The 18,372-nt window shown below is 38.2% G+C and overlaps 1 protein-coding gene across 4 annotated transcripts in view; it reads right to left on the bottom strand.

Moving 5' to 3' along the window:
- LNPK (lunapark, ER junction formation factor) overlaps positions 1-16,428 on the bottom strand; it is a 54,812-nt gene extending 38,384 nt beyond the window's left edge. For 3 of the 4 annotated variants that reach the window (XM_055718472.1, XM_055718473.1, XM_055718470.1), the window contains exons 1-6: positions 16,339-16,428; positions 12,470-12,551; positions 11,170-11,214; positions 9,780-9,967; positions 6,385-6,443; positions 3,152-3,192 (exon numbers count right to left, since the gene is read on the bottom strand). In XM_055718472.1, coding sequence (XP_055574447.1) covers positions 3,152-3,192; positions 6,385-6,443; positions 9,780-9,967; positions 11,170-11,214; positions 12,470-12,496 — 360 coding nt within the window. In that variant the 5' untranslated portion in view covers positions 12,497-12,551; positions 16,339-16,428. The remainder of the gene's footprint in view (positions 1-3,151; positions 3,193-6,384; positions 6,444-9,779; positions 9,968-11,169; positions 11,215-12,469; positions 12,552-16,338) is intronic. The other variant, XM_055718471.1, reaches the window with a different exon arrangement.
- Between the last annotated feature and the right edge of the window lie 1,944 nt (positions 16,429-18,372).

The following is an 18,372-nucleotide window of genomic DNA, read 5'->3' as shown; positions in this document are numbered from 1 at the left end:
ACAGAGAACTCTAAGGCCAAAATTAGAGCTACACAGTCACGAACACAACCAGAGCATCCCTTACAATCAAGGAGAGAAAAAAAGTTGTGTCTTGAAGTAATGCCTTAATTAGAGCTAATGAACATAATCCCTAACCCAAATCCATAAATAAACACCCCACATGTTTTAAAAGACATTCACTAGGAAAAGTAGTGTAGTCAGTTCTGTGGAAAATAAGTATTACACAAACCTTGAGACAAAGTAGAAGACAGACAACATTAATGGGCATTTCTAGATGAAGTATCTGTATTTCTATTTGTCAGGTATTTTACCCACATGAATATCCATGTGATTATGCCACCCAAGACTGAAGCCTTTTGAACAGAACTGAAGTTCTATTGAGCAGCTCACTGCTCAGCCACCAGGGCATCGTACCTAGTAGATGAGCTTACTCCGTTATAGGTACCCTTCAGCTCATAAGTAATGTCACTAGGGAAAAGGTGGACTACATCCCTTTAAAACACAAGTACTGTAACATTTTTCAAAACAATGTCTGCAATTTAAGATTTTTCCAGCAATGGGGTAGCTGAGCTGCAGTGAAGTGAAAAACCATAGCTGTTGTGGCAGGCCGACAGTGCCTAGAAGTTTGCATTACAAATACACAGGAAAAACATAATTTACTTATCCCAGATATTTTGAGGATCACAACAAATATCTTGGTAATTAATCCTATTTGCACACTCAGTAGCAAATCAGAATCTAACAGGGAAACAAATCCCCTCCCTCCCCCCTTCCCATTATTTTACTTAATGAAGGTTTTTGTTTTGTTTTACTAAAAAGTAGGTGTTGCTATAATTGTATGTGGCCACAGATAGTCTGAAGGAAGTTAATCCAAAACAAAATCAAATCTGAACATTATCAAAACCAAATTATTACAGAATGCAATTTTTGAGTGTTTTTATCTAAAATATAAATTATATTCTGTCTCATTACTTGCATCTACTTTCAGCTCATTTCAGCATGCTAGGTTTCATGTATGATGATCTCATTTTAATGCTTAATTGAATACCTTTAAATTATGATGAAACTCCCTAGTCAATCTTCTGAGTTAAAACTAACACTGCACTTACTGCAACCTCTTGTTGAGTATGTCTTCTGTTTCTGGTTCCTTGCTATGATCCAGGCACCCATATGATCAAGAGATAATCATGGACTAATTCCCCTCAGACTGACAAAATAGCTGAGTCACAGGTTACTGGACTTCTCAGAACTGTTTTACTAATCCTATTTAGAAGTCTGGCATGCATATATACTAATGGTAATTCATATTTCCAGGTTTAAACTCTCCAGTTATACTATAATTTTTATATTGTTCACAAAGTATTCATGTGGTAGTTTAATTTTTAACTACTGGCTGCTCTTCTACAATATGTTATTTTGATTTTTTTTGCATATGCAAAATACATATTTACATCTTGTTTCAACTGCATCAATTCTTAAAGTAAAAGTCTCCCCCTTATAAACCAGCTTTTTCCTGACTAATCTTTTATTCAACGCCTTTTCTCTAAAGTGCTTCTCACAAAAATTCAGCATTACTAGTTCTTCTAGAATAAATATGAAGATTTACATGATTACAGAAAAATAAACTTAAACTAAAATGAAAGCTTTACTTTAAGATACCAAAAACTGTTTTTTCCTCTATTGCGCTTTTTCTATTCCAAGAACTTTCTCTCCAAAGCTACCCAATGACTATGTAAATTGGTGATTAACTAATTTCAGTTAAGCAGTTTTCATAAAATAAAAACATAGTTGTTATATTTCATCATTTATTTAATTCTCGGAAAATGTAAGCCTCTCCAACCCCTCTTTACCACCTCTCCAACCAAGAACACTTCCTTTTAATAGATTCCTTAATAAAGGATTAGCAGATATAAACATCATCAAATCCTCTTTACCAAAGGGCAATAACAATTAAGTTACAGCTTATTATTTTTACAGCTACATTTTAGAAGTGATACAAAACAGAGAAGATCAGTGAAATCTGTTTCCCCTGTAAAGGCCACATAACACCAGATTCCTACCTGGCTGCTTTTTAGTAGCTTTGTTCTGGGTTTTCTATTAATTTAGCTACCACAGCAAAAACCAGAAGGCATGAAATGAACACTTTGGGAAACTCGTTAACAATAAAGCCTCATAATATAATCTTTGGAGTTTTTTGGGGGAGGGGCTGTTTTGTTGGCAGGAGTGTGGTGTTTGGGTTTTGGTTGGTTGGGGTTCTTTTGTGGTTTTGTGGTGGCAGTTTTTAAGTTTTGCCTTGCAAGGCAGGAGATGAAGTCAACAAAGTAAGTTAACAGAGAACTCCCTTATGGAATGGTTACATAGAAAGGAAGCAGCTTTCAGTTTTACAAACTTCACAAAGAGTGCAAGTTATCCAAAACTTGGAACGTTTTCCCTCCTGAATTTGTCTTACTGAGATTACGCTGATCCAGTTGAAGCAAACAGCTGGCATACACCAGTTTTCCACTGTTAACTCAACCTCACAGCTCACAAAATACTTGGCCTCAAGACAACTGACAGGACTGATACATGACAAATTTTTTAGAGGAAAGAGCGTCATGGAAGAAATACGTAGTACAAAAATACGATGGAGGAGCATGGGAAATAAGTGCATTCAAGATATAAACAGTAATCTCTTTCTTGATGAAAGAGTGACTCCAGACAAGATGGAAGCCCTTTTTGCTATTTATGAATAAGACATTAAGTAATAGAGTAACTATTGTATTTGCACTCTATGTTCTTAAATCAGTGCAACATTTAATACTTTATGATCCTAACGTGAAAGTAGTCAGTAATGAGTAGGTTAAAGCATACATTTTCATTTTCTGACAAAACAGAATCACTTCACATAGATCTAGCAACACTAAAACAGTAGGCTTAAGGTAGACTACAAGGAGACAATTTATTCTCATATCCAAGCAATCCTTTGTAGTTTTGGGGTAAGGAAAACCTTGTGTGCTACTAGAAAATGTACAAAAAAAAAAAAAGAAATTGCAATAGTTTAACTTCCCTCCCTCTGCTCTTCATCTATACATTACAATCAAACTCAACTTGCACAAACGTAAAACCACCTCAGTGGACCAAAACAACTAGCTTTTCCTGAAGTTTTACTTACTATTTTCTTCTTTTGAGATTTTAAATCTTCCAGTGCATCATCTAAAAGAAAGACATCATACATTACTTTTCAAATACAAAAGAAGAGAATTTCAGCACATTCTAAACATTGACTTCACCCTGTGAGATCAGGAAGAATTATGCACTGACCACTACCAACCCTACATTAGTAAACTTCCTGTAAAATAACCAAAGTTTTTATGTGGAAGTAAATCTTTTTAAATGCTAAACTGCTTATAAATTATAGCCCACTTATCACTTTACAGTTATAACTATTAAAAAGTTTTATGTACCATTTCCTCATTAAGCAAACCAATTCTATCCAGTGCCCTGCTTTGACCTTTACATTAAAACTGGTACAACAATGGACCAAATACACTTAATCTCATGAGCCAAACTACAGAAAAAAGCTTGAGGTCTAAATATTAATATATCTGAGTACCAGATTTACTGGCTTCAGTATTTCACATAAGCCTCTTAACACACACTAGTTTCAAATGCCAGGTCAAATCTGAGCTTCAAATCTCAATCTATTCCACACTTTCAATACTTTCAAGCTTCAGCAAAAAAAACAGTTTTGTAAAGAAAGCTACCAGAAGGCCATTTTACTACTAAATGTTAAGAGACTGTTAAAACTAACCTCTCTAAAAGGAAGGGAAAGAAAGGTCAAATGCATGAGGAATTTTCCTTTAAGTCAATGCTTGCAGCTTGGAACTCATGGAAAACTCACCGTAATAAACCATCGCCTAATATAGAAGATATTCTCTTAAATTCATTTCTACCATGCTCTTCACAACAAGAGTTTAACAAAAAGTTTTACAACTTTTTCCTCTTCTCAGCTCTACTAGAGACAAGCAGCTACCTTCAAGATATAGCTATTTCTACACATTTTTCAGTTTTCAAAAAAAGAAAAAGCTTCAGAGAACTACAGCAAACAATATCAAAACCCACCAAACATTTATAAATAAAGATACAAAAAAATATTTAAGTATGCTATACACACTTTTTTATACTACTTCAGGAACACTACTGTTACTTGAAATTAAGGGAACAATTATTTGAACTTTTCCAGAACGCAGAAACCCATTTTGATAGAATAAGCCACTACAAAATGTACAAAATGCTAAAACTAGGCATGTACATATTTGGAAGTTTATGCAATGAAAGGGAAGCTACAACAATCCCTTATTAGTTAAGATGAATAGGACACAGAACACAAACATATTTAGCACTGGGCCGGACCACAGAAGATAGACAGTTCCAGGAATAGTGCATCTTCAAATTAATAAGGTACCTCCTCACCAAATTTTACATTTATGTTACAACACTGCCTCTCATTAGCATCACACAGATTAACACCTTGAAATGCACTGCAATGCAGTATGGTATCATGCAGCCAAACAAATAGCACAATACAGTCAGCTGTTAACACTTAGAAGCTGCTTTTGGTACAGAAATGCCTAGAACATACATCTTCAAGCATAGCCTCCCACAAAGCAATGCAATTAGTTTAAACGTGGGCATTTGTTTCTGATCACTTTACCTCCTGTATTCAACAAGAACCTCATGAAACACCTGCCCCTTCAAACATAGCCAAATAAATGGCAATTACTGCAAAGTACTCTCAAGAAACCAATACATCTAATCCTAATTAAACTGACAAAAAAAAAGAATTCATACTAAAGAAGTCAATACCTGCAAGATACCTCATTCATTTTCCCCACACTTTGGGACTGATAGCCTAAATCTTCCTCAACAGTTGTTCACCAGCCAGTCTTAAAATGTGAAATTCCGTAATGTCTCTACATCACCTTTCCTAGCGTCTCACCAGGAATTTTCCTCATTCAGAGCATGGTTCCCAAAACTGGTGTATGCTGGTTATCCAGTATAGAGCTTTACAGTATTAAATAATCATCTCAAATGACTCAATGTGTTCTATTATCTTAAACCAGAATAAAAGGCTAGCTTTGAGCCACTCATTTGCCAGTTTACTCTGAGCTACATTTTCTTCTGCTTTCCTGCTGTAACTTTTGAACCGCACATTTGATTTCTCTTTTCCAAATACAGGACTTCTATCTTTCAGGTAAAACACTTTGTTTGCACCTGATCTGTGGAACAATGCACAAGCAATTTCTCTTGGCATGTTCTAACATCTACTAAAACCTGTCACACATAGATTCAACAAAAGCGCTAGACTTCCTTGTATGCTAAAACCAGCAATAAAGACATTTAAGCAAACTAGAAAAACATACGTACATTTTTTCCTTATTCAGCCATGAAATGCAAATATATATTCACCTTAGAAATTAATCACACAGCACCACAGAGTATATGGACAATTTTATTTCTACATAAAAATGTATGTCCTATGCTTGCATTTCAAATGCAAACATTAAGTTTAAGAAAAATTCCAAAAGTGATGTTTAACTCGTAAGCTGTCACAAATTAAATACATCATGTTGTTCTTCAAGTCATAAAACATAGTACAACATTGAGGTTTTCCTGTATTATTGCTCACATCACCATGAGATATTGTTACAGGCTGGACTGCTTTCAAAGAAAGTCTCAAATGAATTCTAACTACTGCAGGTAAGTGCCACAGATACAGTTTTAAATTCTGCATTAGAATGAATCTGCATGTTCTTTAACCACTTTATATACATATATAGTTGAACATCTGCATTACTTTTTGGTTTTGTTACATACCTTCAAATTTTCCTTCGTGCTCAAAACCACAAAAAAAACCACATGCATATCCCTTTTCCTCTCAGGAAAACAGAAGCATGCTTTGCAGAACTCAGGAGAGAAAAATCTGTCTTGACAAATTAAACATTTATGCTATAAATCTCTTCTCTTATACATAAAGATAGCAGGTTAAGACTGCTGGAATACTTGCAAGATGCAAGTATTAAAGGGAAGTACTACTATTGTTTATATTTCCTTTCCCTCACTCCTACACTACATTTTATTCCATTACACTTTGAGACATGCAAAGACAGCAGAAAGTTACCACAGTTTTATAAGTGAAGTGGAAGATTAAGCTGTTTCCTTCCTGTTCTTTCAAGAACTGTGCATTAGAGAAATAGTCTAGCTACTACTACCCATTTTAGCATCAACCAAAGGGCTACTCTTCTCTTCCTGGAAGCCAAATTATCAAAAATATTTACAATTTCAGAGCAAGCATCATTCCCATATTGTTCCATATTGTAAAAAACAACAGAAAAAAATACTTACTATTCCTCTCTGTCCTTTTGGAAAAGAAAAAAATGAGCAGTGTTCTTATAAACCAGATTCTTTAAAACAAAAAGAAGAATATTAGTTAAAATATATTACAGTAACCATTTCTGAAGTCATTTAGCAAACAGAAGACTTACCAGATGATTTAACTTTGCAAATACAAAAAACAGAAGTCTTCAAACACTATTTATACAGAAAATTAAGAATTAAATTAGTATCTTACCAACACTGCTCTAAATAAAATCCTCCTATTAAAATTTAACCAAGTATTACTTACTATAGGTAGAAATACTAAGCAAGCAGCAGCAAGTAACATCATTGCTTGCTAAAATGTTCAGCGGGACCTTTTTAAAAATTAAGGTATGGGCAGCTAGCTGAAAATTACTTACTCATCATTTCTTATTTAATAGATTTATGATGCATGATATCCCGAAACACAAGCTTACCAGCTAAGGCCCAAAATTAAGACCCAGGAGATTAGTCGGAAGAATTCAATACCAACAAAGACCACAAGGTACAGCTATCGTACAAATGCTCTCTCAGGTAGGGTTAACTGACCTGACTGCTGGCAATTTTAAAGAGCTCTGAATCCACTCAAGTTTCTGTAGGTTTTCAGCTGACTCAGCTCAAACAATGCAGCAGTTTATCTGTGCTTAAGATAAACTGATCTATGACTATTTTATATCTGAAAGGTCTCTCTGCAGTCACCAGGACTTCATTTGATTTAAAAATTAGAATTGCTTGTAATTATGAAGTTGACACTTCTCCTGGCAAGTTATTCAATCTAAGCCAAGTGGCAAATCTCATACTTCAAGCTCTTTCAAACATCTTATCCAAAACAGTCCCAGTACCAAGCACTATATAATAAAGCCCAAAGCAGCAATCTTTCATTTAAGAAAAAAAATTGTAAAGGCTAGAAAGGTTCTCTGAAAAACAGCTAGTCTAAGAAAGCATACAAGACTTCAATATATCTATATATGAAGCTATAAGATTTCAAATAGCGTTTCGGCTTAATTCATAAGAACATCTTTTGAATTTATTTAATGGATGCCCAGTTCAAAAGGCTTTCAAGCATTAACAAAACCTGAGTTAGGTAAGAGACAAGACAAATGGAATGTGAGAGTAACTTACTCATGGTCAGAAAAACAGAGAAAGAAGTTTAACTCTATGCTACATTCAATGGCATGCTGTAGTAACTACTCTAAGAATACAGGTGGCTTTGCCCACTTAGACAATGCAAGATGTGTCTCTTCATAAAGTATCAAATAAATGTTTTACAGGGTTTGAATCACTTGAAAGATTACATTACACAGGCAAAAGCATTACTTTTTTTTTACTGTATGCTTAATAAAGAGTATTCTACCTAAAGCTGTATTCTAAGCTAACAGATATATGGCAGGACTTCATGAAATAACATTTTCTCTTTAAGAACTTTGAGGTGAAAGTTTAATAGCAGACCATTTCAAACCAATTTTACAAAATAAAAACATATTTCTCTGAAAATCAGAACATGCAAGATGAAACAATCCAATTCAAAAGAAAATCACTTCAAGAATAGCATCGTTCTAACATGCTAATATTTTTTTATATACATTTAAAATTAATGATGTTACATATTCCCAGAACTTAACTCACACTACCAGCATCAGTAACTTGCTGAGACCCTAAGGGAATGACCTAAGGCACAAACAAGTTGGTGACTGACTGCAAGCTGGAAAAGGCAGACATATTCCAGTTTGATTAGGACTGAAAAAATCTCTAGAGTTATTACTGGGTGGCACCAGGCATTCAGCATGGAGTCACCTCTTGACCGAGAACAAAGACAAGCTGGCAGTTACTTGCCATTCATATCTGCCAAAAAAAGCTGAAGGGGAACAAGCTTAAGAGAAAAAATCAGATAAAACAGTTGCACATCATAAGAGAACAACAGTCTAATTCTAAGTGTTAGTAAACCGATATCCAATTTAAATTTTACAGAAACCTACCTTTAAAAATAAATAAATAATTGAAGGACAAACTAGAGACTAAAAACCCAATGTGAAAATTCACACCACAGCACTAGAAGTCACCACCTCCAGGAATACAAGTTTTCATTGCTACACTAATCCTAACACACCTAAGTGAAGGGAGGCTGGTAATACTTCCTCTCCCACAGGCTTCCCCTACTAGCATGAGCAAGCCTCACATGCTAACAACAAGGACTTTCAAATCCTTGTCCTTAAGAACAAAATCAATTCATATTGCTGCCAAAGATTAATTTGAGCTTTAATTTCTGTATTAATCCTTTCCAGTCAAGATATTGCTGCCCATGAATCTTCTCCACAGGATTCTGTAGCAGCAGCGTATTAGTATATTATGCATAGCACAGTATGACTTAGAAAAAGCATCTTCAAGTCGATGTTTTTTGCAGGTTATGTTATGCTGACCCATACTACTCAAACTCACAAAACCTTAAGTATTTACATTCAACTTTGCCTTTCAAGTCTAAAGCTAGGGTACTGACAAGTCATGTTTTCATACAAAGATGCTGTACAAATAGACAGTATCTATGATGTTCATTTCAGCAAATTAACAAATGCACTGTGGTCCCTGTCGGTAGGAAAGATGCTCAGTAGGCAGCTTCTCCTCCTTGGTAGTCTGGGGGAAGGGAAGGCAGGAAAGCAGCAGTTTAGTGAAGTGGGAGCCCATTTTTTTTATTTTTAGAAAAGCAGTTGTCTTAGAAAACAAAAGCCACTCATGAGGATCAGCAGCCAAACAGCTCAGGGGAACAAAAAAAACTATACAATACCCAATGATGTTAGGATATTTTCTGGTTGAAGACTACAGTCAACAATTTTCCAGAAAAACAGCTAATTACAGAAAACTAGTTCTCAACATATTTAGGCTGATGACCTTTCAAGTTCTTCTGTGTTAACAGTCACCTAACATGCAAAAGTAAGTTTCTCCATTCATTCTTGTATTTTTTTTCCCCAATTTTATACACTGTATTTTACATACAGGCAATGTATCTTAGGTCACTTTCATATAGCAGCGTTACTTTCCCAAATAGCACTAGACATAAAACCCAAGATAATGCTCATCTGCTTATATTGCAGGTGTCCAGATACAGGTCTGTGTCTATTATTTTAATAATTTTAATAAGCCAAGTAACTTCAGATGCTAATACCTTTTAATGGTAAGACTTAGTTCTACACTAAAACCAGACCTATAAGAGACATTTCTTTCAAAGAAAGTGTCTGCCTAGCTACTTGGATTTATTTCACAAGAAAAAAAAGTTATGACAACTCATGGATTGTCAAAAGCAAACCTAAACCCCTGCTGAGATGTATTTCCCATCTCCTTTTATCAAAAGAACAGCAGTTAGAAAAAGAAAAAAAGACATATTTACTTACATCAATGGAAATGCAAAAAATGGAAGTGTCATAATCAACCTTTCTGTCCATTCATCAGGAAGACACCAGAAATATACAATTAGGCAGGTGATAAGGTAAAGAACTGAAGAGTAGAGAAGCAGCCTTCCAACCCATAGTTTCTGTAGCCTCTGATTTTTTTCTCTAAATTCTTCTAATGTCTGTATTTCCTGTAAATAAATAGGGTTCAACCTTCTTAGTGAAATCAGTGGGCATTTTTACAAAGCTGGCTTTAATTGTTTTCTAAAATTACCCATATCAATTTGATACTTGATTAGAAACATCAAGCAGCTTTTTGATAAACAATATTTGCACAAAGGTAACTCATAGCATAAATACTTCACACTAAGGTTTCGATGTGGGCCATTTGCACTGTACTAGTAGTAACACGTCGTTATTGGGAAGAAGTATTACAGATCAGCACTTTTTCCTTTTTGTAATGCATTAGTGTATTTGGGACAAGAGGAAAATGCTAATATGAATGGCAGTCTTTATGATAAGATAAATCACTAACCATACTTTGCTTACTAAAACTTTCATCAGGCACCTGTGGAATTTCAAATGCTGTTAATACTTTTCTACTAATATTTAATAAATTCATTTAATACTTTTCTACTAACAAATTACTGAAACCTCTTTGTCACTTCACATGCTTTCATTTCAGTATCCTCCTCACATCAAGAGTGAAAACCTGGACATCTGAATGTTGCTTTTTGGCATATTAATAAGTGATCAAGCAATGCTCTGTTATGTTACCATTTTGACTGCATTTCAAGTGACAATAGGAATACTCACACTTTCATTAAAAGGAAAACAAAAAATATCAACAGCATATTTCAAAACAGTTAATTTCCCCATAGAGTACAGACATCTGTCACAAATGCTAGCTAAAAATCACAATTGATTACTGAACCGTCTATTCAGTTACTCTGCCCCTGACCTTATTTACTACTACTACAGTTACAACTCTTACACTTAAGACCATACATTGAAGCTTTTCTAATGAGCCTGACGAATGGAACTTTGCGTTAGTGACATTTTCCATTACACAGGAGTTTAACCATTAGTTATAATTAAATTGTGTAATCAAGCCAACTTCACATTCATTCTCATTTCAGACTCTCTAAATATTTAAACTGTAGTTTCTCACAATCTGTTATACATTATGGTTCTTTTGTTAAATGACTAAGGGGAAAAAAGGTAGCAGTCCATCTGAAACTCAAAATCTGTAGTACATCCAACTTGAATACTTACCAAAATAATTTTAAATTCCATGACAGTGTTTTACCTAATGTGAAAGAAATACACAGCCAGCAAAAAATGCGTATTTCTAAACAAAAAGCAAACAACACACCAAAAAGCAAATACCTACCTTATCAATTTTCTCTAATACTTCTACAGTGGAAGGCTTTGCCTGCTTACAAGAGAAAGAACAAAGATGTTAATCTCACTAAAAAAAAGTCAGTATTTTGAGGATTACTGTACATTAACAGCTTCCTAACACAGATATATTCTTAACAGATTAATGTATTATCTATTTTACATAAAGCTAAGAAGCTTTCCTACTTTAATAGTGACAAATAGAAGGTACTGTAATGAATCACTGTTTTACAGTTGGTATTGTTATTAACTGAAGGCTCCTCTCCTGCACCACAAGAGATTAAAACCTATAATGCATGTACAGCCATAACGGATGTGTGGGTGGGAAGTAAAACAAGGAGATAGTTGATAAGTAGAGAGGATAGGCAAAACAAAGATAAATTCTCAGGTTAGGGCTTCCCATATATTACACTTTTTATGACTGTTAATTCCGCACAAAGACACAGGCTCTAAATAAATTATAAGCAACTGCAAATAAGCATTATCATCTCTAGTAAAATTCCCCTTAGAAGCAACTTGGAATTCACCTTCTAGGAATCTTTCCTTAGTTCTGAGAACTATAAAGCCATTATCTTCCCCCATCCTTCAGGCCACAAATTCAAAAACCATAGCCCAAATCGCATGATCATGAAAGCGAGTTTCTTTCTATTACATGAAACTGAATTTCACCTAAACTTTTGCCTTTAAAGGAGTTTTGTACAAAAGGCTCTGAAATCAATTGATAATATGCAAAGGCAAACCCAGACTAACAACTTGCACCTGCCAGAAGAGTAGTTAAAAGCCTCATGCCTCTTCCTCAAACTCAGTACACCATTCAATAATATACAAGCCAATAAAAGCAGTTAGGAAGACTTGCATAGATACACACAGCTACCAAAATATTTGTTAACACAGATGCAGAATGATATTCTGAATGTATCCATTTTGACCTGAAACAGCCATCAATCTTTCAAGTCACAGATGCTGCTGTATCTATCCCAATGAAGCACCAAAAAACTCTTCAGATTTACAGAAAGAGTTAAAACATTTCTGTAAGTTGTTAACCAAACCAGTCCCAGCCCTGGTATTGCAAAGGAAATAAAGGACAGCTACACATTTTCAGTTTAGCGATCTGGCAGATAATATTTTTGGTCACTGTATCTCACTACTGGACTTTAAGTGACATATTAATGGGAAAAGTTCAGCACTAACATTCGGTATTAACAGTCAGCCAACAGGCATTAAGAAACATGTCCCATGTACTCCCATCTTCCAAACTAAAGATTATTATACTGCTACATAATTTTACTTACCCTCCATCTTGAAAGTAATCCACCCATCTTCTTTTGTGGACAAATGTTGGCAAAGCTATCAATCTTCTACAAGAATTCACAGCTAGAAGTGAAGCATTAAGTGCTTAGGAGTGATCTAACAGCATAATCCAAGATGCACAAATTTATTCCAATATTTAAAGGAACAAAAGCATCGCATAAAGCCACTGCCTAGTTATCTACCAATATGTTATTTTAAAATGCAGTCTTCTATTTTGTAGGCCATCTCCTAAGTCAGCTGATCAGCCTTGCTGCAGCCAAACTTATTTTTACTTTGGAAATATTTAACCATAGTCCTCAAAAATGGAAACACAAAATTACACTAAAGTCACCAAAATTCTCCAGCAGAAAAACAATTCTAAAAACTTAAAAACTTAAGCAGGATTATTTAAGAAACTGTTTTCCAATTATTTCCTCTGCTGCTCATAAGCATCTCTTAACATCCCTTTTCAGTTGTCACTCTAGTCATTCAGCATTAATATCCTATTTGTAAGAAAGTTCATCTCCAACAAATATACTTTCTTCTCATGCTCTCATCAACAAGAACATATTGAATAACACTACTGTTCTTCCTCTGTATGATCAGTTTTAAGTTCAAATAATCAGTTTCAAAGAGATTCCACTTGCTCTAGGAAAGCACTACACTGGCAGGTCTCCCCTGCACACAATACACAATGCAGTCACCAGCACGTCAAATGGCCCTAAAGCAATTCCAAAGGTGCAAACACTGCACAGCTCACCCTAGACAAACCTGGAACAGCACTAATTTGACAATTCAGGTGTTGGTTCTGGAATCAAAAGTGTAGCAGCTCTCCAACAGCAGGTAGTTGAAATCAACTGACTTTGAACCTTAGGATGGCAGAATTTCTCTCCAGTCACTTAATTTACAATTTTTTATCCAGTGAATGAAAAAGTGATCAGTTCATAGCAACCCCAACAGTAAACTACCGCTGAATCTCAACTAGGGATCAAACCTTTTTAACTCTGGAATGAAACAGCAAGGCTTACTAAAACAAAGCACCGATCCAGTTAGGCAGAAATGTAAGTGATTCTTATCTTATTAAGTTACCTTTGGCCAAAAAATAAGACAAAGAAACATCATTTCAATTCAAATTTGCCTCCAAGTTGTCTGAGGCTGTCAGAACAAATTAATATAATGTAGGATACACACGGCTCAGTAGCACAAATGCTACCATAGTACAGTAATCTCTTCACCCTTTAAGAATATCAAGGACTTCAGAATCCAGAACTACAGAGCCTATGATTTTAAAAAACAATCCTTAAAGATAAGGAAATCCGAATTTGAAATGCTGCCAAAACCAAGCTAGAACAGATGGACAGATTAGCCCTGCTCCTGCCAAATCACTGGCACAAAGAGGTGAGCCACAGAAAAAGCACAATTACCCCTTGGATTCAAGTAAATTCTCAAAATAATCACTACTATATAGCAACTCACCTCAATAAAACAGCAGCAATATTTATTTTTCAAACACTCAATCTAACACTAAGAATTTTATGCAATTGTTCACTTTGCAGTTATAGGCAAGTTTCCGCATGACGGGTATTGCAGCAGATCTGAGCAGATACTTTCTTTGCAAATATTTCTACAGATACAGATAGTACCTTTATTGCAAAACAATATGAAAGCTATGTTAAATAGCCAATCAAGAAGTTTGTAAACTTAGCACAAGGTTCCAAATCTAGTTTGTTTTCTAATCACCGCCACTGTTGTTAGAAGCAACAGTAGCTCTCAGCTGTGGACACACAGAGACAAGGAGATGCTCACACGGCGTTTGTGTGTGCCATTTTCCTTCAGGCCATGGTTTGAGAACCTCTGCAGTAGAAGTGTTAGAAGATCTTTTGGGCATAGGTTATCTGTGAGCCATTGGTGACACAGACCTTTGTCAATAACACATTCACTGCTACCTCTACATATGTTTTTTAAAATATCTGGCAGATACATGGAAGAGAAACAGGTTTGACAAGTGTCACCGTGCGCATAATTTTACATGAACTATGATGCTGACAGCCTTTACATATGCTGCTTTGCAAGTCAGTAACACTACCAAAACCCTTCCCCAAAGAGGTATGGCCCCAGTCCCTTAATAAGAGTCACATTTACAGTTTAGTCATTAAATCCTTAGCTGGGAGATGGAGAATTTTCTATGGTTTCTATGGAGTACCTCAGATGTTTTCTTTCCTTCTCTTCTTTCTGATATGAAAACTCAAAATTGTCTTCAGCTGCTTCAAACTCCCCTGGTTCCTCCTCACCTGCCACTCCACATAGCTACCTCTACTATCCTACTGTTCATAGAAAGAAGACTTCCACAAGTCTCCTTCCTTCCCATGCTCTAACCACCAAATCATTGCTCAGCACTTTTTCCTTCTGAACACTGCATTTCTTTAGCATTGAGCTGTCCTTTCCACCCCCAAAGCATGGCTGCAATTGGACTTGTTTCCACAAACATTATCACTGATTTAATACATGACAGCTGCAACATTTCCTAGCCCTAGGCTTAAAACAGACCACAGAAATATTAAGAAACACTTAATGCAGATGTTTAAGAAAACACTATTACCAATTTTATTACCTGCCTCTCAAAAAAAATTTTCTGATAATATCTCCTCTACCCCAAAACCATGCAATTCAATTAGGAAAAAGCAAAGCAAGAGTGCCACAATAAGAGTACCAGAGCAGAAAAAGTTTTGAAAGTGGGATGAATCATGCACAATTACAGAAGTCATCCAGCAACCTATTCATCCAGATGGAGAAAATAGTTTGATGATCTCATTACACTTTTATCAGGTCAGTCTCAAATTTCTTCAAGCTTGTTGTTGATGGCTTAAGACGAAAAGCTCTCAAAAAAAAAATCAGTCTCCAAAATAAATTTTAATAACTGACACACTGAAATTCCAGACTGCATAACATCAACACAAGTCATAAGAAACTTGCACACAGACACGTAGCCCTTTCTCCTGAAGGAAAAGGGAACATTCTTTACATGAGGTTTTTTGTAAACTTAGCAAACTTCATTTTATGTAAATATTTTCAGATTACAATTACAAAGAACACAAGCTCCAAACTGAATCTCCAGTCCTGCTCACAAAGTTTCCACCAAAGATTCGTGTTCTCCCACAATTTACTGACCTCAGAAACTTCCACACTGACTACACGCTTCTCCAGCTACGAGCCCAGTGGACACAGAAGCCAGCAAAGCAAACCCAGGAGCATCGCCCAGCACCTACTGCCAACCTGCCTAGAACCTATCAGTCGGAACACGTTACTGAACTTTATCCATTTTGAGAATGAAATATGAAAATCCATATTGATTTTCAGCTGCTTCTGTCCGGAAGCATCCTACGGGGCTCCGATGCTTTGCAAAGCCTTCATTAACAAGGCCAATTAGTTGTTCCCCCCCGAGACTCCCAAGCGACGGAGCAAGGAGCGGGTGGGCCAGGCGCCTCATTTGAAGCTTGCGAGAACGGCCGCCAGCGGCCCGGGGAGCGGCCCGAAGGCCGGCAGCAGGGTTCACCGGCGGCGCCCGGCGCCTGTCTTTCCGGCCAGATGAGAAAACCGATCGGCTCCGCCGCCCCTCCCCACACCGGCGGCCTCCTCACCCGAAGCTGCGCCCCGGCTCGCCACCACCCCGCTCCCCAGCAGCGGCCCGGCCGCCCGCGGAGAGGCGGGAGAGAGCGGGGGCACCGGCCGCCCACCCACCCGCCCGCCCTGCTCCGCTGCGGCCCCCGAGGACGCGGGGCCCAAGCCGAGGCCCGGGCAGCGCCAGTCCCCCAACTGCGGAGCCGCTCGGGGCCGGGCCGGGCCGCTCCCCGCCCCCGCCGACAACACGTACCTGCCGCGGGCCGGGCCGTGCATCCCGCCGCCGCCGCCGCCCGCCGAAGGAGGGGCGTAGCTGCCTGGGCGCCGCTCCCATCAGGCCCCGCGCGGCCCTGACAGCCAATCAGCACCTCGCTGCCGCGGGGCGCGCTGGAACGAGGGCGTCAGTTAGTCAGGCCCGGCCCGGCCCGGCCCGGCCCGGCCCGTGTAGCAGTTTCCGGCCGTGTCTTGCAGCCCGGCGCATCAGGGCCGCGGCACGGTATCCTGGGTGGCTATGCTGAGCCAAGTCGAAGTGGGCGGTCACTGCCGTTCCGCCGCCACCGCGGTCCCGTCGCCACCGCGGGCGGGGCTGGTGAGGCCGACCCCGTCCTCCAGCGGCTTTTCCTGGTACTGGTTTACAGAAAAGTGTTTTGACACTAAAACCTGAGAACGTGAGGATCGAACTGGCGTGTGAAAGTTTGCCGAAGGTGCTTGGCACATTTATGTTTAGCCTCTACCAGTGAAGCAGGTGCTGACAAAAAACCTATGCTGGATGTGTTCGCTCCATGACAGGCGCTGGCAGCACCTTAGGGTCACAGAAGACACCTGCTCTCACTGTCTGCCTTCACCGCAGTGGGCAGCCATTGAGCTTACTCAGAAGAGAAGCAGCGTTCTGTATTTCTTTAATTTACATTTTTGTAATAGCAGTGTCCTTTCTCTTCTCTACATTTATCAGTTTGTGTAGGTGGCACTACTTCTTGGCTGACATATATCATCACTTGTCCCATGCCAAGAGGACTGAGGAACAAAGAATTCTTGCTCTGTTTGCACTGTGTTTCTCACACACGGCCTTCAGTCCACCGCTCGGAAATTGTACCGCTACAGCTACACAACTGGGAGCACATACACAGATGTGGAAGAAAGTCCTTCAAATAGCTCTGACGTAGAAATTCCAATGCAGAAGCTGTGTACCTGCAGCTGACCCTGACCATGATAACACAGCCTGTAAACGCTGGGGGTTTTTCCAGTCCTGGTGGATTGACCGTGGCCAGCAGGTAAACACCCCCCCAACCTCCTGCTCACTCCCCCTCAGGGGGATGGGGGGAAGAGACTAGGAAGAGCAAAAGTAAGAAAGCTTGTGGGTTGGGTTAAAAGAGAGTTTAGTAAGGGAAGGAAAGGAAATAAGTGATGCAAGGGAAATAACTCACCTCCCACAAGCAGACCAATGCCTAGCCAGTCTTCAAGCAATTGTTTACCCTGGAAGACAAACCCCCCCGCCTCCTTATTCTGCTATGTCAGTTTTATTGCTGAGCATGATATTGTATGGTATGGAATATCCCTTTAGCCAATTTGAGTCTGCTGTCCTGGCTGTTTACCATCCCAGCTTCTTACCCGCTCCCTGCCCAGTCACTAAGGGTGCAGAGCAGGAAAAAGAGAAAAGCCTGACACTGCAAGTACTGTTCAGCAGCAGCCAAAATGTTGCTGTGTTATCAGTGCTGTTTTAGCCACAGAATCCAAACCACAGTAGCATATGGACTGCTAGGAAGAATATCAACTCCATTCCAGCCAGACACCATACATCCATTTTAAAAAGAATTCAAATCCAAACAAAATAGGCCGGGCTTTTAAGGGAGGACAAACAAGGTATCCCACCACATTTCCAGGCAATGCAATCAGTTTCAGGTAGTAGAACTTCTGAATCCTACTATCTGCCAGGCATTCATTCTTGATTTTGACATAGGGAAATTAATCCTTTTAGCTTCTGCCAGTGTTCAGGGTGAATCTTGCTGCAGTACATTATTAGCTAGCTACAGTATCAGCTAATTAAAACTTCAGCTGCAAATTGTGGTCTAGAGAATGGGCTTCAAGTAAGTTCATTCAAAGCAAAATAATGTCAGTCAATGCAGAGCTACTGACTATGCTAGAAATGCTCTGCTGTTGATTGCAGAGGTCACCTACATCTACAGCTTTATTGCCCTCATTGAGACCTAGACTGTTCCTTCCTTTCAAAGTGGAAAAAAACTCAGTGACTGACCCTCTCCTCTTCAGCTTGCACTCTAGAGCCACATCT

This window comes from Falco cherrug, chromosome 8 (genome assembly GCF_023634085.1).
Source record: "Falco cherrug isolate bFalChe1 chromosome 8, bFalChe1.pri, whole genome shotgun sequence".
Lineage (NCBI taxonomy): Eukaryota > Metazoa > Chordata > Aves > Falconiformes > Falconidae > Falco > Falco cherrug.
The sequence above is the reverse complement of the archived record's forward strand: the minus strand, read 5'-3'. Positions and strand labels throughout refer to the sequence as shown.